Genomic DNA, 20,109 nt, shown 5'->3' with positions numbered 1-20,109 from the left:
CGTGTTTCCCGAAGCCGGAATACCGTAGAAAACAGGAAGAAGCGGACACAAAGGAAGGGAGGAGGGTGGCCCTCTCAGCAAGAGAAAATTTTATATTCTGCGAGGAAGGTACTGGGTCAGGAGAGGACAGTACCTGCAGGAGGACACAGAGGAAGGTACTGGGGCAGGAGAGGACAGTACCTGCAGGAGGACACAGGGGAAGGTACTGGGACAGGAGAGGACAGTACCTGCAGGAGGACACAGAGGAAGGTACTGGGTCAGGAGAGGACAGTGCCTGCAGGAGGACACAGAGGAAGGTACTGGGACAGGAGAGGACAGTACCTGCTGGAGGACACAGAGGAAGGTACTGGGGCAAGAGAGGACAGTACCTGCTGGAGGACACAGAGGAAGGTACTGGGGCAAGAGAGGACAGTACCTGCAGGAAGACACACTGGGAAGGATGACTGCTATTGACAACGGTCAGCTAACTCTCCCTGTAGCGTACACACCTGAGGAATGATGTGGGCAGTGTGATGAAACAGAGACAATAATGAAGATACATAGGAATGAAAGAGGAGAGGGAATGATGAAATGAATGAATGGACATAATGAATAAATGTATTGATGTACGCACACACACACACACACACACACACACACACACACACACACACACACACACACACACACACACACGTATAAGAGAGAGAGAGAGAGAGAGAGAGAGAGAGAGAGAGAGAGAGAGAGAGAGAGAGAGAGAGAGAGAGAGAGAGAGAGAGAGAGAGAGAGAGAGAGAGAGAGAGAGAGAGAGAGAGAGAGAGAGAGAGAGAGAGAGAGAGAGAATACATAAACAAGAGAAGAAATATCCCCCGGTCAGAGCTTCAGTATACCAGCAACACCACCGCCACACAACACTGCCCTAACCCACTCTACAACACTGACTCACCACCACTCTACAACATTGTTCTACAACACTAAAAGTTTACCACATAAAAGCTTTTCGCGGACTTCTTCTTCCCCGTCACTCTGAGAGACTTTCGTGCTTTTTTTGGATAAAAAATTGTTGTTGGGATTGAGGGTAGTGGGGGTGGAGGGGGCTGGGGGGAGAAGTGGGTGTTCCTTCCAGTGGAAATCTTCTCCCAGTGGGAGAATTTCTCCCTCTTTTGCAGAAGTTGCATCTGATGATTCCTGGACTGATGACGTACCGGGAGGAGGATCTGATTTGGAATCTGTTACCAGATTGGATTCAACACCCTTCAACCTGATGGATTTTCTTCATTCATTCATTTTTCCTTACGATGTTTTCTACACTTGATGACAACAGATCTCATATGAAAGTGATGATGATTTGGAGGTACAGACACAAGATTAAATCATGTGATTTAAACCACCATCTCTCTGAAAAGCAGAGGTTTGCATGAAAGCTTTTGATGTGAGATTTATCATAAACTTTCAAAATCTCGTGACCGAGATTCCTACATTCATCTACTCATACGATCATAAACTCCATCAAAATCAACCTATAGTTCGATTCACGCCTCAAAACACTGTATACCAAACATAAAAAAGCATACACTTAATGGTGGCTATGTTATGTGTGCGAACCTCAGTCTCTATTATCATACTTCCAGTGAAAAATAAATCATCGAGATCAAATATGAGTAATGATCTTCTGGCTGAGGTTATGACGAAATATACGAGAGACAGAAAATGGTTTGTTGACACGAAACAAGAGAGCAGTGTCAGGGTCTTGAGGTAAGCATTGTGATGGCAACTTCGACATTAATGCCTCACTCTCGAGCGTAATTTGACTAAAAGACAAAAAGCTGCTAACGCTTCCGTCTATCATAATGTTAGTGATACAGGAGATGAGGCGCAGTTCGCTGGAAATCATATTTCTCTTCACAGTCCGTTAGCAAGACCCACCTTGTTGCTAAGCCAGGCAGGGAACTAATGCCGCAAATACAATGATGTCTGGGTTGCTGCTGTTGCGATAAAAAGTCTTCATGTGTAAACACGAAATAATGGGCAGGAAAGATGTGCATATGAGGAGCTGGACGCTGTATGTGTTGTGGACTTTGATAATCTCCAGATACTGAGGAGGACAAGGCTAATGTGAAATACACCACACGTGACCCCATCCCTCTTACGTCCGTCAAAAGAACTCTACTGTTAGTGGTGACACTGTTTCCTCCTATGTCCGTCACAGGAACTTTTGTACAAGCAGTTAGACATCATTACTTGTTCTCAAACTGATGAACGATTCCATCAGGATGTAGAGGAAACATGTGGGGGGAGGGGGGTTGGAGGGGTGAACCTCTCCAAACCTCAGCTTCTTTGGCTTGGCCTGGCCTGGCCTGGCCTGGCCGGGAACCTCTGCTGGCAGGCGTCAGTGAGGCTTTGGTCGGCATGCGACCTGCAGCGGCCGCGTCCATGTTGTCTTGAGACCAGAGCGACCTAAGATCGCGTAGTGTAGCCACCACAGCGACCCAGCGTCCACTGGCTACTGAGTTTAGTGGAACATGATTGGTCGAGTCTCTTGCTCAACAAGAAGACCCCTTCCCAACTCAGGTTCAGAATCAGGGAACTACGAGACCCAAGGTTAGTGTCAGCTACTCTCCTGTGACGACAGAGAGAGAAAATATCAAACGAAAATCAATGTTAGCAGTCACTCCTGGCCCCAAGGTTCCCTCCGTCTCTTGTGTGTTGACGTCAAGAATCAGTACATACATCACAGCAAGAACATCATTACTCACTAATCCTCCTCACTGATCTTAATGCTGTGATAAGATAAACATCAAACTGTTCCGCGTCATGAGGCTCTAGTTATATACTTCCTGTATTAAAGGATAGACGTATAGATGGAGTAAATCTCGTTGAATGTGTTTCTGTCGTCGCAAGAGTTGGTAAGTTGACTTTGTGTATACATCAATACGAAAGTGTTAGTAAGACGCTGCTGGGGTTCAGGGAAGCCGGTGGGACCCCATCATCAAATATAGTCCAGAGTTTCTCATGTGAGCCAGACCAGTCCATACTTCTTCCATCCGGACGCACCCTACCTTCTGAGGTGCAATGTGTACCTTTACGGCACCAGACTCTCGACTGAAGCTACAACTTCAGTCGGTAGACTAACAAGCCAACTCTAGTCTGGAACCTTCATCAACCCTATTGCCGGCTGGTTGTCTGGTAGTTGCCGGCACTGAGCTATCAAACAGACGCTCGCCAATTGGATTCCGGGAACTTTGGAGTCGAGACGAGTGGTGGCGGTGATGATTCCTGGACCCCAACTTGGCTTTACTGGTCCTCGCGCGGCTCTCAAGCTAACCTCCCCTGGCTGGAAGGCGTAGCCCCTCCCTCTCACCTGCCGGCGTTTATTTCACCTGTTACGAAACGACTTCTGGATGAGACGCCTCAACTCTCTCTGATGTTCCATGTGATGACATATTTCACTGGTTCCCTGCAAGTCTGGTCGAGGATCGATCGTTTGTCTTCTCAGCTTCTCAATGGATGAATCTGTTTCATTTGGGTCTCTCCCACTCCGCCAGGGATCGATCGCTGATCAATGATCATTGACCTTATTTTGGATTAAGCATTTCTCTCTGGATTAACTGTGACTCTACCTGGAAACAATAACTTTCTGCAGCATCAAACAGATCCCTTGTTAGTCTGTCCTTTGATTTCTTCCTGGATCAAGAATCTCATCTAGATTGATTACGTCACTAATTGATGATTTCAAGTGAGATCAAATGCTTTCATGTTAATTACTACAGTTAACACCTTTTCAAAGGATTAATCTCTCTATCAAGAGGTAATTACTTCATTCGTTCTGATTACTTCTCTTAATATCAACTGGCTTTACCGTGACCGGTTTCTGTCACGGGCTGAAACCGGTTTCGTCTTGGTTTTTATCAACTGGGATGGAAACGATTTGTGTAACATCAACTGGCTTTTCAGAGACCGGTTTCTATGACATTAAATGCCTTTTCTGAGACCACTTTCTATGGCAATGTTCGTAAGGTTTCCATCACTTGGGCCGACAGCTGTTTCTCTCGGGTGAACTCACTGGTTACTTAGTAATGAGTCTACTCCTCAGTGATCAATTTCTCGAAGTTAATCAGGTCTTGCTGGGTGAACTGAATGATAGGAGATGAATTACTCTTAAAACGAAATGGATGTAGGAGGACAATAATGATCATTACTAAAATAATTAAATGATGATATTAAAACCATTCTGTCATGTTTTTTTTCTGGCAGACGGTCCAACGTAAGCTACGACCCTTGAGCACGACGGTACGACCCTCGAACACGACGGTACGACTCTCGAATATATATATATATATATATATATATATATATATATATATATATATATACTCCCCGTATGTTTCATCTTTAACTCATAATTCCATTTAAGGAATAACCTGATATGAAAAAGAAAATATGATGAAAATGATATCGTCTTCATTATTCAAAGTCTGATATTAAATATAATTCCCTACAATGCCTTGTCTTATCCCCGTCTGTACAGTATTCTCCTTCAGGAAATTTTTTCTTCCCCAAGAAATGTTATTTTCTTCCCACCAGACTAAATCAGCCCGAGTATATAATTTTGCCTCCTGTAATACCCGACCCGTACAATGTATATCTTCTATTCTAATTCCCCCATCAACTGTTTTATTCCATTCCAAGTGCCTGGTGTACACTGTGAACAGTAAGTAAAAATGCAATCTGTTCCCGTTTTCCTGTATAGTTTTCCCAGTGTTAGTTACATCTGAAGTTCAATCATGATGAAATGAACTAGAGAGAAATACCCTTTCATAGGTCACCCTGGCCAGTTATGTGTAATAACAAACATTCCAGAAACTCGTTCTAAATTAAACTAGAATTCCAGATGTTTTGCTCTGCTGTACCCAGTGGTATGGAGAGAACGCCCTCTGTCCGCTCTCTTCTAACTCTGTACTGTGGTTTGCTTACTTGTATCTTCCATGGTTCTGTCTCCAAGATCTGTTTCTAGTCGTCTTATCATTGGTTATCGTATGTTATCTTATGGTCGCTAAGTCTACACTGGAAGCGGAATGTCCTATTTCATTGACCAAACCCATAGGAAGGATGAACAGCTGTGGTGACTGTGGGCCGACTGCCCAGTCCTGGAGAGCGGCACGCGACATCATGGTCAGCAAGTCTGATTCTCTCGTAAGATACCATTATTGGTCCGTCCTGCTGGGGCGCTTGATGCTTCCTTATGACTGAAACTTCCGTGATAAATACCTGAACATCTGAGCATTTGTTACCACAATGGTTCCCTGACACGCGGTGATGGACGCTGCAACACTTCTTGTGTTCAAGACATCACGAATGCCTGGTTCTCTTATCCTGTTTCATATAATCAATCGTATGATTACTTTATAATCATGTATTAATCTTGTCATGATTATATTACGTTAGTGACCTCTATAATCCTACGGGTCATTCTCTGATAGACATGCATTTCCTTGGTTCTATTTTCTCTTACTCTTAAATTCTATTTACTCTAGAGAGAGGAGGATTATGTGTACGGGGAAATGATCGTGGGAGAAAGGAGTATCAGGAACTTTCCCATGTGACATCCTCTGGAGCGAGTTGTACGAAAACTCAGAATAAAATGAAACGAAAACGACATTAACTTAATGAAATCACTCAGGACTTGAGCGAACTTCACTGGAACGTGAAGCAATGAAAACTCTCATCGTATCATCGATATTACGTCGAGAACTTCACATGTTTAACTATGGGGAGTGTGAGGGTACACACACACACACACACACACACACACACACACACACACACACACACACACACATACACGCTACCTCGCTAACGCGGGAGACAGCGACAAAGTATAATAAAAAAAATATATATATCCCTGGGGATAGGGAAGAAAGAATACTTCCCACGTACTCCCTGCGTGTCGTAGAAGGCGACTACAAGGGGAGGAAGCGGGGGGCTGGAAATCCTCCCCTCTCGTTTTTAATTTTCCAAAAGAAGGAACAGAGAAGGGGGTCAAGTGAGGATATTCCCTCTAAGTCTCAGTTCTCTGTTCTTAACGCTACCGCACTAACGCGAGAAATGGCGAACAATATGATATATATATATATATATATATATATATATATATATATATATATATATATATATATATATATATATATATATATATATGCATTAATGAATGGATCATTGTAATATACGTGATCAGCCACGTACTGATGATACATCACAAGTGATGTCGGAATGAATTTTTAATTTTTGAATTTCAATCATTGGTTCAGGTCGATCAATTACCATATTTCTTTTTTATTGCGCTCATGATCAAAGTGGGAAAGGGAAATTCAATTAAACGGGATCAAGAATACCCGATCACAACTGGTCAAGTAATGCGACGTGCGTCAGTCGGTTGTATTCGTCCATCCTGCGTCATTGAGTTGTGGTTATGAGGTTGTAGTCTGGGCTTGACGGTGAGGGAATGTGTTAACTGTCAAATGAACCATAAGAATGCTACAAATACCGCAGGGGTCAGCTCATATACATGGTGTAGATCTATCCACGTGTCCGTCGTGCTAAATATCAATATAGACCACTGTCCCAATGCGTATTTAAGTGTACATGCGTACGTGCGTTCATACGCCGCCTGGTCACCTAACCAGATTCCTGCAAATGTCTCTCTGAGCAACGGTATCTCCTATATACATATATATATATATATATATATATATATATATATATATATATATATATATATATATATATATATATATATAAACCTGTTCTTAGCGTATCAGCAAAGCTCTCCATTGGTCGGATTCCCAAGAAAACATGAGGTGGGTCGTCCACTTTTCAACCGCTTCGCCTGGCGACCCAGGGAAGATGTGCAGTCTCTGCTGACGGAGAGAACAGCAGCGGTTCCTCGCGTGATTGAGTCATAGGTTGGCAGATGAACAAATTGACTGCTTGCGGGAAAACCGTTATTTAACTTGATAGACAATCTATTTTTCCCGACAATAGAAAATGAGCTTTAAGAATCTCCCAATTTTCCTATTTCCGGGGAAACTATTACTTATACAATATCTCGTGAAGGAAGGATTTGTGTGGCTCCTTCCTATTACATCTGACTTTCTAAAGCTGTGGGATCAATGGTTGAAATAGGGAAAAGCCAAGAGTTAAGGAAGGAATAAAGTAAACTTCAGAATAATGGCTGAAAACTTATAAGAATGTCTGAAAAGGTGTCGAAGAGTTGAACACAAATTGGGTAAAGGTACGCAAGACGAAGTTAACTCCGGGTTGAATAGTAATGAGACGGGAGATGCGGAGGAGGAGGAGGAGGAGGAAGAGGAGGTGGAAGAGAAGGAGCTGGGAGGGTGTGGGGGTGAAGAGGGTGAGGCCGGGGGAGGAGGGAGGGGGGGTGTCGAGGTTTGGGAGAGGGAGAGGAGTTCAGGGATAGGTCAGGGAGAGTGTGAAGAAGAAGAAGAAGAAGAAGAAGAAGAAGAAGAAGAAGAAGAAGAAGAAGGAGAAGAGTAAGATGTGAGACACTGCAAGTGAATTGGAGAAGGTAAATGAGAAACAGGACATGGGAAGGAACTGCAAGGGGAGCAAGATAAGGGGAGGAAGACAAAGGGGAGGAAGTTGGTGAGAGGGAGAGAATCATGGCAAACACGAGAGACTGGAAGAGCGTTTGCGGAAGGGGGAGATTGTGGCGGGGAACTGGAAAGTTGAACTCAAGTAGAGAGAGATAGGGGGAGAGAGAGAGAGAGAGAGAGAGAGAGAGAGAGAGAGAGAGAGAGAGAGAGAGAGAGAGAGAGAGAGAGAGAGAGAGAGAGGATGGGGGGAGAGGGATAAATCTAATATAGGACCTGAATCCGTTTGTTAAGTAACCATTGCGTTCATAATGGCGGCGATACGTCTCAAACCTTACCGGAGGTTCTTGAGGTAATAAAAGGCAGAGTGGACGCTAGTACGAGGCCATTAAGAACTCTCATGTTAAACTCAGTCAAAAGGAATGACAAGATGTATCTGAATAACATGATAACACAGAAGCCTCAGTTACATATCACAGACTACAGACGGTGTGCACTTAATGCCTTTTTTTTCTTTTTCACTTGCGTCTGGTTAAAGTTATCCTCTTCACTAGTTAACCAGGATCTTATAAGGAAAAAATAGTCAAACCATTTCCATCCCTGCCGGACAACAGCATCCTGCATTATTAAACGAGAGTGTAGGCTTCTCTCCTTGGTATTCTGTGAGGTCCTCCAGTACCCAGGTCATCAGGGTTACTGAGGGCTGCAACATGGGGAGGCCCTTTATATATACATACACCCACCTTACTTTAATTATTGCCAGAGGTCACTTCCTGTGGGTCGGCCTATCCACTTCCAGAGTCGCCAAAAGCTACATCTACCAATCGAAAATTTTTTAGACTCCTTCTTCAGGTGTTAGTGAGACTTCGAAGACCACATACACTCTCACTGTGTCCTTGGCCCTTGCCAGAGGCTACCTTCCAAGTCCAGCAGGCTGTATGGCTTAAATTATACGCGAGACGTAGTCTTGTGAGCTTAGTATATAAGGATAAGGTGGCTGGGGTCTGGAAAGATACATACGACAACGATGAGTCTGGAAGATACTCACGGAGGACGTCTAGGATGACCTCCTTCTGAACGGGGTCGTCGATGCCGTTCCCCGCCGTGCACACGATCACTCTGCCGTTGTCCTCAGCCGTCGTGTCCAGGTGGAGCTCTGACCTTGGGAGAGGAACGGCAGAACGTCAGGGTGTGGGAAGGGACCCGGGTGTCTGACCGGGGCATGAGAGAGGTTTGGTTAAGAACGTAAGTCTAGTGTGTGGAGGGATGGGTGGAACGTGTGGGGAATGATCCTGGAAAAATCATGAAATTTTTGAGCCAATCATTTACACCCCAACCCCCATGTATGTACCACTTTGATAACGGATTTATCGAGTTCTACTAAAGAAGATAAGTTGATGCAATTATCGACAAACTGTCGGATATGTGACGAGATAGAATAAAAAAGTTACCGAGTTTTCTTCATTGAGAATGATACGATATCCAAACTCCTGAGCAAGTCGTACGAGGAGAGATTCCTCCTGTGTTTATTTGGTTCCAATAATGTTCCCTGGCTGTAAATCTAACTCTGCTTGTGATTTTTATCTTAAGTCTTGTCGGTAGATACTCAAGGCGCAGGAAAAGTCAATTAATCCCATTTTCTAGTTTTTCAGAGATCGTGACCTGGTGACGCAATGTATCTTCGACTAGCTGGGAGATCTTAAGAGCCTGCCAGTGGAGGAAGAAGGTCCTTCCAGGTTGTCATCCAGCGAAGTCGTTGTGATGGTTGTGACCTGGGAGGAGTTACCTGAGAATGTTACCTGAAGAGACCGTTCATGTCTGACCTGGGGAAGGTTGCAACAATCCAACGAAAGCAGGATCATGAAGTTCCCTGACTTGGGAGGAAATGGATGGAGATGACGTGCATGTGAACAAGGCACAAATCCCCACCATCAATCACCTGGCGATCTCCACCAATCACCTGGTAATCTCCACCAATCACCTGGTAATCCTCAACCCCCAACAACCCCATCGTCTGGGGAGGTGACGGACAAGGTGAGGAACAACCTTCCCTTGATTCTTCCCGCGATGCTCTCAAGATTTTCCCTCAAGATATTCCAGCGTTGTCCCGGAAGCGTATCCTCCAGATGATGGCTGGCAGCAGCGGAGTCTACTGAGGGAGATACTGATGTCTGGGTCCAGAGAGGGACGCTTGTGGCTCCCTCTGGGTGTCTTCACACGAGACAGTCATCATCAAGAGGGTATTTAATCACTGTTGCATTCATAATGATACGAGGCTCTTACTCCTCCATGTTATCGTAATATCAGCCGTTTCTTTCACAGGATGTATCATGTTAGTTACATTGGATCTATCTTATCTGAGTTTTGTTTCGCGTATTCTAATCTCATTTTTCACTTGGCCTTTGACACGCTTTCTTTGAAGCAGCTGTTGTCATCCTCAAGGTAGGTTAGGGACCTGTAATAATTCCTCGACCTCTTTCATAAAATAACAATCTGTAAATGACCAATTACACTTATGATGAAATAAGAAGGTTTGTAGATAAAAAAAAAAAATGCGTGTACGACATCCAAGACATGAGAGTGTTGAATTATCTGGCGTGTTATATTACACGAGTGAGTCAATGATAATCAGTGTTTGTAAATCTGAATGATTTTGGATGGATCATGACAGCAAGGCACTCGGTGACTCGTAACGCAGTTGCCCAGCTGCTTGTCGTGTGTGGTATCCTGCAAGATGCACACGCTGGGCGAGCTGGTCTGAGGATGCATAAGATCCTCAACTCAATTTGTTGTGAGCACTTGACAAACTTTACACCTCCGACGTAAAAGATGATGGAAGTATAAAGTAAAATAGAACGGAATGAGAGAAAATGAAAGCAATTGAATGACTGAGTACCTGCTCAACTTCCAGAATCTTTTCTGTTCAATGGAGTCAATTTCCTCCAAAGGCCTTATAAAGCCTCCTGGTAAAAGATCCTCCAAAACTCTTTTCGTCTAGTCTTGCCTCCTCCAAGTGCTTCACACTATTGCCGTGAAAGACATCCTCAAGACCAATCCATGCTCCCAAAAGCCTTTGAAAGCTTTTCTTTCTTCGTAAGAAGAACCTTGAAGATTCTCTTTTTAACTTTCTTTTCACATTAAAAAAGAGAGAGAGAACTTTGGACTCACCTTGTTGTGGTGCCTTCAAAGGCTCCCTCGGAAGTGTAGGCGTTGGTGCCCTCTAACAAGACTCCCTCTGAGCTCCAGGTGATGTTCGAAGGAGGGAGACTGGAGGAACTCACGCAGGAGAGGCTCACCCTCCCTCCAGCCTCCACAGGGAGGGGGTTGACCGTCGCCTCGACCTCCCAGGGCGCGACTGTTGGAGAGGAAGAAAATGGAGCGCTGGAGTGAGCAGGGAAGAGCTAAGGAGGAGAGGAATGAGGGCGAGGGGGAGGGTGTGAGGAAGGACGAAAGTGGGAGAGACATACAGCAGATCGTTGAATTAACATTGGAGGATAGTGAGTGAGCGTCGAATAGAAACACTTGGGGTGAATGCAAGACCTGAGAGAGAGAGAGAGAGAGAGAGAGAGAGAGAGAGAGAGAGAGAGAGAGAGAGAGAGAGAGAGAGAGAGAGAGAGAGAGAGAGAGAGAGAGAGAGAGAATGACAACCCGCACGTACCGACACCTGTGTGAATGGTTATGTGCACGTAAGGCTGACGGTGTATAGCCACATCCTTTACCTCTACGAGCACTTGCCCATCTGTCTCTGAGGATAACAGCCTTAACCAGCCACTTGCCCTTAACCTGTACAATCACTGGCCCAATTATCTACTAAGGTAACACCAGTGACGTAGTCCAAATGCTTGTCTCTACCCTCTACATGCCCCCATGTCCACCTCAAGATATCAGCTGCACCTTTCCTCTTAACACAGCGTAAAGATACGGCACCATACCCCATGGGTCCTTATCAATCTCAATTTACTCAACATGAGAAAACCTTTACCTCACGATGAATTACTTCTACTCGCCCAGCCAGTTGTACTCACGGAAACCTTTTACAACAGCACTGCCTAGAAAAGTTAGGGCGGTGAACTTTGGTTTAACTTCAGTGAAGGAATATCTGCAGTAAACATACTTCATAATGATTAAGGATGGTTTAACCTCTCAGGAATCCTAGCTGACTTCTGGGAGATGTGTATACATTATGAAATAGACAGACTGACATAATTATAGATAGATAGACGATCACTTCTGAATTGTAACTTGTAGTCAAGTGCTTCGACAGTAACGATTGTTGACCTGGTCTAACTACCCGGAAAGGAGGCAGTTGAAGGCCAGGGCCAAGGACAAGGAGGGGAACAGTGGTAGTGTGACCACAGTTGGCCCTCTCGACTTCCTCCAATTACAGGGGGATTTCCCCAGACCGCTAATGATAGGAACCTAAATCCCCTAGTGTGTGTGTGTGTGTGTGTGTGTGTGTGTGTGTGTGTGTGTGTGTGTGTGTGTGTGTGTGTGATGGGCAGTAGCTACATGTTGACATCCACACAATACCAAACCTATAAACCCCGACGCATGTAACACTATCTCCAGCACCCACACACAAAAAAAAAGTTCTTAAAAGATTCTATGATTTATTGGGTCGATAACGTTTCTTCCTTCAACAAACTCCTCCTCCTTCTCTTTCCTCCGTCAGGATAAGAGGACCTCCTCCTTCAGGCAGTAACCTCCGTAAACCATTGGAAGATCCTCGTATTTCACACGCTAACAGCCTTGTCCCTCCCATACAGATAAAACTACAGGGACGGACCAAAGGATCCAATAACACAGAGTGGATATCCGCTCACAGCCAGCCAGGCCATACCTGCAGAACTGTACCTCCCGCCCCATAGCTGTAGCTTCTGTGGCACGACGAGAGAGAGAGAGAGAGAGAGAGAGAGAGAGAGAGAGAGAGAGAGAGAGAGAGAGAGAGAGAGAGAGAGAGAGAGAGAGAGAGAGAGAGAGAGAGAGAATATTTTCCTTGGCCATAACATAAGCTGTTCACTACTTCGACTGCACAGACCTGTTTGACCCATACATCACGAAGGTACGACCCTTGTGCACACGACGGTACGACCCTTGCGCACGACGGTACGGCCCTTACACATGACGGTACGATCGCGACCTTTGGGTGTGACGGTCTGACCTTCGACCTGACCCAGGAGTTGTACCGTCTTTCTCTTAAGGCACGAAAATATCTCACTAAACTCGTCTTCCTCCACAGAACCTGTTGTACGTTTATCAATCGTAAGATGTTTTGCGGCTGGACGTACACAGGCCACGGAAACCCACGCCACCAGCGAAGCAGCCACATCTCACGACCAGAGGCAGCCAGTCTATACCACCGTTGTAGCCATCACGTCAGAGAGAGGCCGTCGGGAGGGAGGGAGAGAAAAATACCTGACGACGATAGAGGTGGTGGTCATGGTACGTGACAAATCCTTATTCCACTACTCTGGTGCCCAGGAGGTCAAATAAGGGTTCTTTCCAAGCAAATGCCTCGACCCCACGCGCTCACACGAGAGCGGAGGCACGTATGTGGTGAACCTTGAAAAGGTATTTGGTTTGGAAGAGAAACTAGACGAGAATTTTTCTTTCTCTTTTTTTTTAGGGGGGGGGGGGGGGAACTTTTGACCTGGTGGGGGATCTTTGATGTGTTTGGGAATTTCTTATCTGTCGGGGAACTTTTGATCGTCTGAGGAATCATTGATTATCTAGGAACTATTTTCTGGGAACTGCTTCAATGATGATTTTTTCTTGCCCTATATGGAACTTGATCATCCTTCTCAGGATTTATATTTTTGCTTTTTAGCTAATTTTCTTTTTCTCTTCGGAGAGAAACAAACATTTGATTCCTTCAATGTAACTTTCTTCAGACTGCCACCATCACGTCTATATCTTCTCGAATACTTGATCCAACAAGTGAGCAACCAAGAGAGAAGGAACTTGGGAAGAGCAGGAGGGACGGAAGCAGGAGACATGACTGACGCAGTCAATCAAGCAGTTGTTTTTTTTAAAGATAAATTTACTCCAAGAACACGAGTCCATAATAGGCCATCAGAATAGTGATTATCTCCCAAGACTCGACTATTTAAGGGCTATTCTCTAAGAGCCTCGCCTTCAGTTAACTGTGTTACGCAGCACATTTTCCCGCGATTTATATAAGGCGTAACCTGATCACCGTGTGGGGGTCGGGGGCGCTGAGTAGGGCGTCCGTTACCAAAGCCGTGTTCTGGACCGTGAGTCGGGTGAACTTTCTGACCGATAGCTAAGAGCTCGAGAGAACGTAGCACACAATGAGCAGCAACCACGACCTTGCCAGGCATACTGAGGCATCAGGCTCCTCCTCCAGGGGCGGCACAGTACCACTACTCAAGCTCTCATACAGAGGAAACTGAGGACACGAACACCAGACAAAGACATTACACTAGAAGCGTTTTTTGTTTAAGCCTTGAGGAAATTGATTTAATTCGAGGACTCTCTACGTCAGCAAGCCATAGCAGGATTGCACAACATTCTCACGGGATGGCAACCATAGCCTGCAACTTTAGGGTGACTTACAAAGGACTGTGAGACGGGCGAAGGTGGAGACGGGCGTCGTGTGGGGGGAATTGCTGGCCTCACAGGTGATCTTCGCTCCGTTGTCCGCGGGCGAGACCTCGACCTCGGCCAGAGCAAGGGTCAGGTTGGGCCCCTCGCGCTGGATGTCCGTCAAGATCAACTCATCCTTCTTGAAGATCCTGGAACAGAGGTGTGGAGGCATGGAAGATAAAGACGTCTACAGGAAACTGAATCGTAACAGATCTCCTGAATAGGATTACAAATCTTGAGCTAAATTATTCAACAGTTACGTTGTGAATGTTCCTCAGCTGATTATACAACGGACAGAGATATGATGAGGAATTAGTGTTGGTACATGAATTGAAAAATCAATGAGGTTAGGTAAAGTGAGCGAGCAGTGAAGATAAACGATTCAGGGAGACTGTGAGGAAATATGAGACGTGATCATGAGGTGAGGTGAAGGACAAAGTAATATAGTATGATATAATACGGAGGAAGATTAGACACATGTCGACCGAATGGTATAACAATAAATGTTGAAGTAAAGATGAAACAATACAGTACAAGAGAAATATAACATTGGTGTCATAATGTTACCACCTTGAACTCGACGGTACGATACTTGAACACGACGGTACGATACTTGAACACGACGGTACGATACTTGGGTATGGTGGCCTGGCCCTTGACCTGTTCGGTAAGGATCGTTAACGTCAGGCTCAGGAGTGTTTAAGGATCGTACCGTCGTGCTCAAGGGTTGTACCGTCGTGCTCAAGGGTCGTACCGTCGTGCTCAAATGGTGTAGCGTCGTGCTCAAAGGTCGTACCGTCGTGTTCAAGTGTCGTACCGTCGTAATCAGGGTTCATACCGTCGTGCTCAGGGGATTAAAGAGAAACAGTTGCGTTGTATAGTGTGGTATCTATGCTGAGGATTCAATAGTTCAGCTCGGCATTCTCGTCTGAATTCTTTACTTCGAACCAAAAACCCATTGCTTTATTCTTCATTAATGAAATGCCTTTCTAGGTTTTTTTCTCCAATGTTCATATAATGGTTTGCACAAAATATGAACAGGAGTATGTACATGCATCACGGAAGATATAAAGTAATTGGATTCTTCGTTTAGAAAAATGTTATAAATCGAGAAGAGTTCGAATCATATGAACCCGTTCGAGCTCGACTTCGTCCGTATTACCGATTCTGACCCCGGAACAGTCATGGCTGCAAACTGGATTTTGGTGTAGTATTCTGTCACACAAATGGTTATTCATGCTATAAATGAGAAGCCACACACACACACACACACACACACACACACACACACACACACACATATATATATATATATATATATATATATATATATATATATATATATATATATATATATATATATATATATATATATACTTGTCTTTACCGCCTCAGCGAAGTGTGCGCTAATTTCAAGAGACTACTAAGAACTGTTATTTCATACACAAGTTTATTAACAAATGTAGACATCTCTAAAAATCTACATCTATCTTTATCACAAGTATATCTTTATCATAGGATCTATCGTTAAGGTGAAGATATATATCTGAGGCATACTAGCCTTATATGCCTGGCTGGTATGTCACACCAGCAGCCGGTATATCCCTACTGAGCAACGAGAAATACCTCCAGCTGGGAATTCTCGGCATATTATTCAAGGTTTATTAGTGTTAAGCCGAGCATTAGTGAGTGGGTTGTTAATTAAATGTTGTTGTAATAAATGTTTATTAAACAGACTGTTAACGCGTAGTGTAGGAAGGACGGTTCATTAGGAGAATCTATTGTACTTAATCATGATGGAATTCACAATGGCGCTTTACCTCTCGAAGTATTAGAATAATTTCCATACGTCCACCTTCATGCAGACGAGGTAGATTTGAACTTCTGATAACATAAGGAATATGAAGTTCTGAGTCAGGATGTTAGTTATATGAAAGAACAATGTTGTTCAGTCTGTATCAGACGTGTGTCAGACGAAGTTTTAAAAGCATTATATTGTTGCTGAAGTGCAGTATCATGCAAGAGCATTACAGGATAATTAAAACAATATAAAAAGCAAACCTTAAAGTACGCTGACATATTTAACAGAATGTATATGCATTAACATCACAGAACTGGCCATATAAAAGAAAACATTAGCCGATAAAATCATCCGAATGAATATATGAGAAATGCCTTACCGACGAAGAATTGCACGAGAATTACAGAAAACTAAATTCTCATGTAAGATTCATAGTTACAGTTCATCTTGTTGAAGTCAGAGGAAGAAGACCATGTTTAACAGGCATTAAAACCTCCAATTTCCATAAAACACAAGAATCCAATAGCTTTAAACCGTCGTAAGTAAGAATTTAATTGCTTCTTTAGGTCCACCACGAGATCCTCTGAACAGGGACATTAAACTAGATTAATCTGACGTTTAATAAACATTACAGGAAAACACATACACCAGGTCTCACAACGTTACTTAACCATTATACACAGAGGGAAGAGATGATCATGATATGGTCAGGCTGAAACGTTTAGGATAAACATGAGGGGAATTACAAACGTTGGAAATGACATGACTCTATCCCATATCTCTTCTTTTTTGCCTATCATAATCCTCTCTGTATTTCAATCAAGGACCGGCCTTGATGTGGGTTTTTGTCCACGACTGGAACCTTCAACGTCAAAAAAAGAAAAAAAAACTAACGCATTGTTTTGTTGTTAGTGTTCAAAACTTGCCGGTCTGTATCACACCATCTGGTGAGAGGTTGGACAACTATGTGGATGGAATGTCTACACTGGGAAGACCAGCAACATGAAAAGTGATGTATGAATATGGAACATCACGATTACCTGTAGAGAATGTGTCTTGTATCTAAATGAATGGAAAACTGTGATGACAGATATTTGGGCTGGCGTTCTGAAGTTCTTGCAGTCGTGTTGACCCACAAAATGAGGTACTGATACCTATTTGAATAACCACGTAGGGTTTCAAAACCCTTCTGAATGCATGTGTGGAATAGTGAAGCCTCTGTTAACACGGATGGATCACTTGTGTCTTACTGCAGTACCTGAATGGGTATGAAAATCTATTAGATTACTTAAGGGAATGTTAGATGACCTAGATGGGCGGTAAACCCTAGATTGTGTCGTAGTTGGAACAACCTAACCTGCCATGTCATGTGGGGAGAACAGTAGAAGACATCTGGAGGGAATAACGAGTCTCAGTGGGTGAGCAGAGCCTCCGAGGTAGACGGTGTTCACGTTGACAGACTGCAGGAGTTCATCCCTCTTTGACTGGCTGAGGTTCAGTCATTACGGTCGAAAACGGTGAAGTGGACGTTTGAGATTATAATTTGTTATATATATTCCTGTGATTTTTTCCCCGTAATCGTTGATGGCCAATGCTTAACTCTTCTCTCGCATTAAGTGTATATGTTCACGACGCTTTTAACGATGGGTACTATGAAGAATGTTCTCAGGTTTATGATGTGGTAATTTCATAGTTATGATTATGAGCAATGATTTATTTTGGCCATTGTCTCTAACGAAGTAAGGAAGGACAAGATAGATCTTAAGCAGGACACGTTTAGTTGCCAGTATCAACATGACAAGTTGTTTTGATGCAAGCAGACCTATGCTTTGAGGCGCTCTCACTGGTGGCTATTAAGCAGTCACTGGGATTGTCTTCCCTTTTCCACTGTCTTCTCTTGTTTCTAGTTAACGTACAAACTGTACAAAGCTACAAGGCGCTCGTGACACCCATGCAACACTACCACTGTCTTCTGACGGTTAACGTAGGACGTAATTACTGTTAAGTAAAAGGGTCGAGGTACACATCTGGGGACCCTTCGTCTCCCTAGACTGAAATTCTTAAGAAACCTTTTTACAGATTAGAAATGTTCCTCACCCCTTTTAGAGGATCTTTGATTTCCTCCTGACAATCGTCTGGTCCTTAAATCCCTCTCTGGATGTGTTCCAGATCTCTGAGCTTCTATTGACAAGTTCCCAGTCAGTGAGGCTTCTTTATGACTTCCTCGGCTCTCGACCTCTCCCGCTAAGTTCCAGGTCTTCTTCAAACCTTCCTGATAAATTCCAGTTTCTTCATTCGAATGACGAGTTGAAAGTCTCTGTGTTTCTTCTGGAGGAGTTTAGGGTAAATCAGTCCTTCTTGAGTTCTGTAATTGATCCCTTGGCGACGACCTTCAGTTTTCGAACCCTCTCATTATGAGCACTGTCTCAATACTTTCGTGATGAGTACCAGTTCGAACTCACGTTCATGACTTTCAGAATCCTGATTCGACCCGTTGGATGAGCAGCGTTTTTAACCTATTTCAGTTTCCAGAGATCAGGACGAGTACGAGCTCTATGAAGCTTCTTTTGACGAGATCATTTTGTGAACCTTCCAGACTCTCTGGCGAGGTTCCAGACTTCAAAATGCGTGAAGCGAGTTTAGCCAGAAGGTTGAGCCCCCGTCTTGTAAGCACCAAGTTCTCTGTACTGGTAGGAAAAGTAAAGAAAAGCGGCTAAACAAGTATCATACTCGTACTTACCTCATAGATGGTGGCGGATGACCTCCTGTGCAGGAACAGGCCACCTGGAGAGTCGTGCCAGCGATGACCTCCTTCCAGAGATCACCCTCGAGCACAGGTATCCCAGGGGGTTCTGTGAGGGTCAAAAAAAAAAAAAGTTCAGATGAGGACGAGGTCATGAGGGTGATCAGATGAGGTGGATGGTGCGAGGATGTCGTGAAGGTCAGGCAGTTAGATGACCCCTTCGTGAGAAGGTCTCATTATATATATATATATATATATATATATATATATATATATATATATATATATATATATATATATATATATATATATATATATGTATATATAACTATATATATAAGCCGTCACACTCTTAAATGCGTTGAGAAATATTTCCTCTCAAATAAAAACTTCATTTCAAATCATTTCACATCAGTTGCTCCAAGCACAGGATGATGGATGCTGGGGGGGAGATTGACAAGGTCCGATAGCAGTATGATAAAGCCTGGGAAAAGAATGATAATATCTAAGGGCAGGATAATAAGGTCTGGGGGCAGGATGATAAGGTCTGAGGGCAGGATGATAAGGGCAGAGAGCAGCATGATAAAACTGGGAACGTATTGATAATGTTTGAGAGCAGAATGATCAAACTCGATAACAGTATGATACAGCCTGTGTACAGGATGATAAGGTCCTCCAGCAGAATGATAACGTCCAAGGGTAGAAGATATAGTGGGAGGGGCAGTAATCTGGGCCTCGTGTCTGATGAAGGGCTCAAACCCAAATTTACTGAGGTTCATTTTGCCAGATAAGTTTTTCACATTTACTGGTTGAAAGATTTATGGTTCTCTCCTGTTAGAGGAACGATTATGGGCCAAAAACGACTCCTTCTCGAAGACTCGAAGAGTGGGAAGGAGAGTGAGAAAAAAAAAGATAGACAAAAGGAAAGACGATAATACATACGATGCAAAGAAAGTCCACGAGAGTAAACAACAGATTTACAAACATTAGTGTCGTTCTTTGTAAACCTAACCACGTAATTGACTTTGTCTATATCTTTTTATTGAATTGATGTAAAGGTTCAAGTTATGGACAAATGGTTTCGAGTACTATCTACGTGTGTGTGTGTGTGTGTGTGTGGGTATACTGTGGCAGCCAACATAGCAGATCCTCTACTGAGGGACAGAACGCGAGGGGGGCGGGTGGTTATAGCGCAGGCGGCCGCATCATGATAGATAGATAGACATAAAATCTGCGCCTGCATCACGTTAATTTTCTATACCACATACAGCAGCGTGCCCGTGGCATAGACGTAGCCCCAGCCAGTTACTTACCCTCAGTTAAGGTTGCACTAGAGCCGGAAAAAGAGTAAAATGGGCGATTTTACCGGG

At 43.8% G+C, this 20,109-nt stretch overlaps 1 protein-coding gene across 1 annotated transcript in view; it reads right to left on the bottom strand.

The window, feature by feature from the left end:
* The window catches only part of LOC139758291 (nephrin-like), a 231,308-nt gene that overhangs the window by 36,353 nt on the left and 174,846 nt on the right, over positions 1-20,109 (bottom strand). Inside the window, 4 exon segments of the mRNA XM_071679505.1 lie at positions 8,638-8,750; positions 10,758-10,944; positions 14,166-14,344; positions 18,737-18,848. Of these exon segments, the coding sequence (XP_071535606.1) occupies positions 8,638-8,750; positions 10,758-10,944; positions 14,166-14,344; positions 18,737-18,848 (591 nt within the window).

Source organism: Panulirus ornatus, chromosome 30, assembly GCF_036320965.1.
Source record: "Panulirus ornatus isolate Po-2019 chromosome 30, ASM3632096v1, whole genome shotgun sequence".
Lineage (NCBI taxonomy): Eukaryota > Metazoa > Arthropoda > Malacostraca > Decapoda > Palinuridae > Panulirus > Panulirus ornatus.
This window is presented reverse-complemented; position numbering and strand designations above follow the sequence as displayed.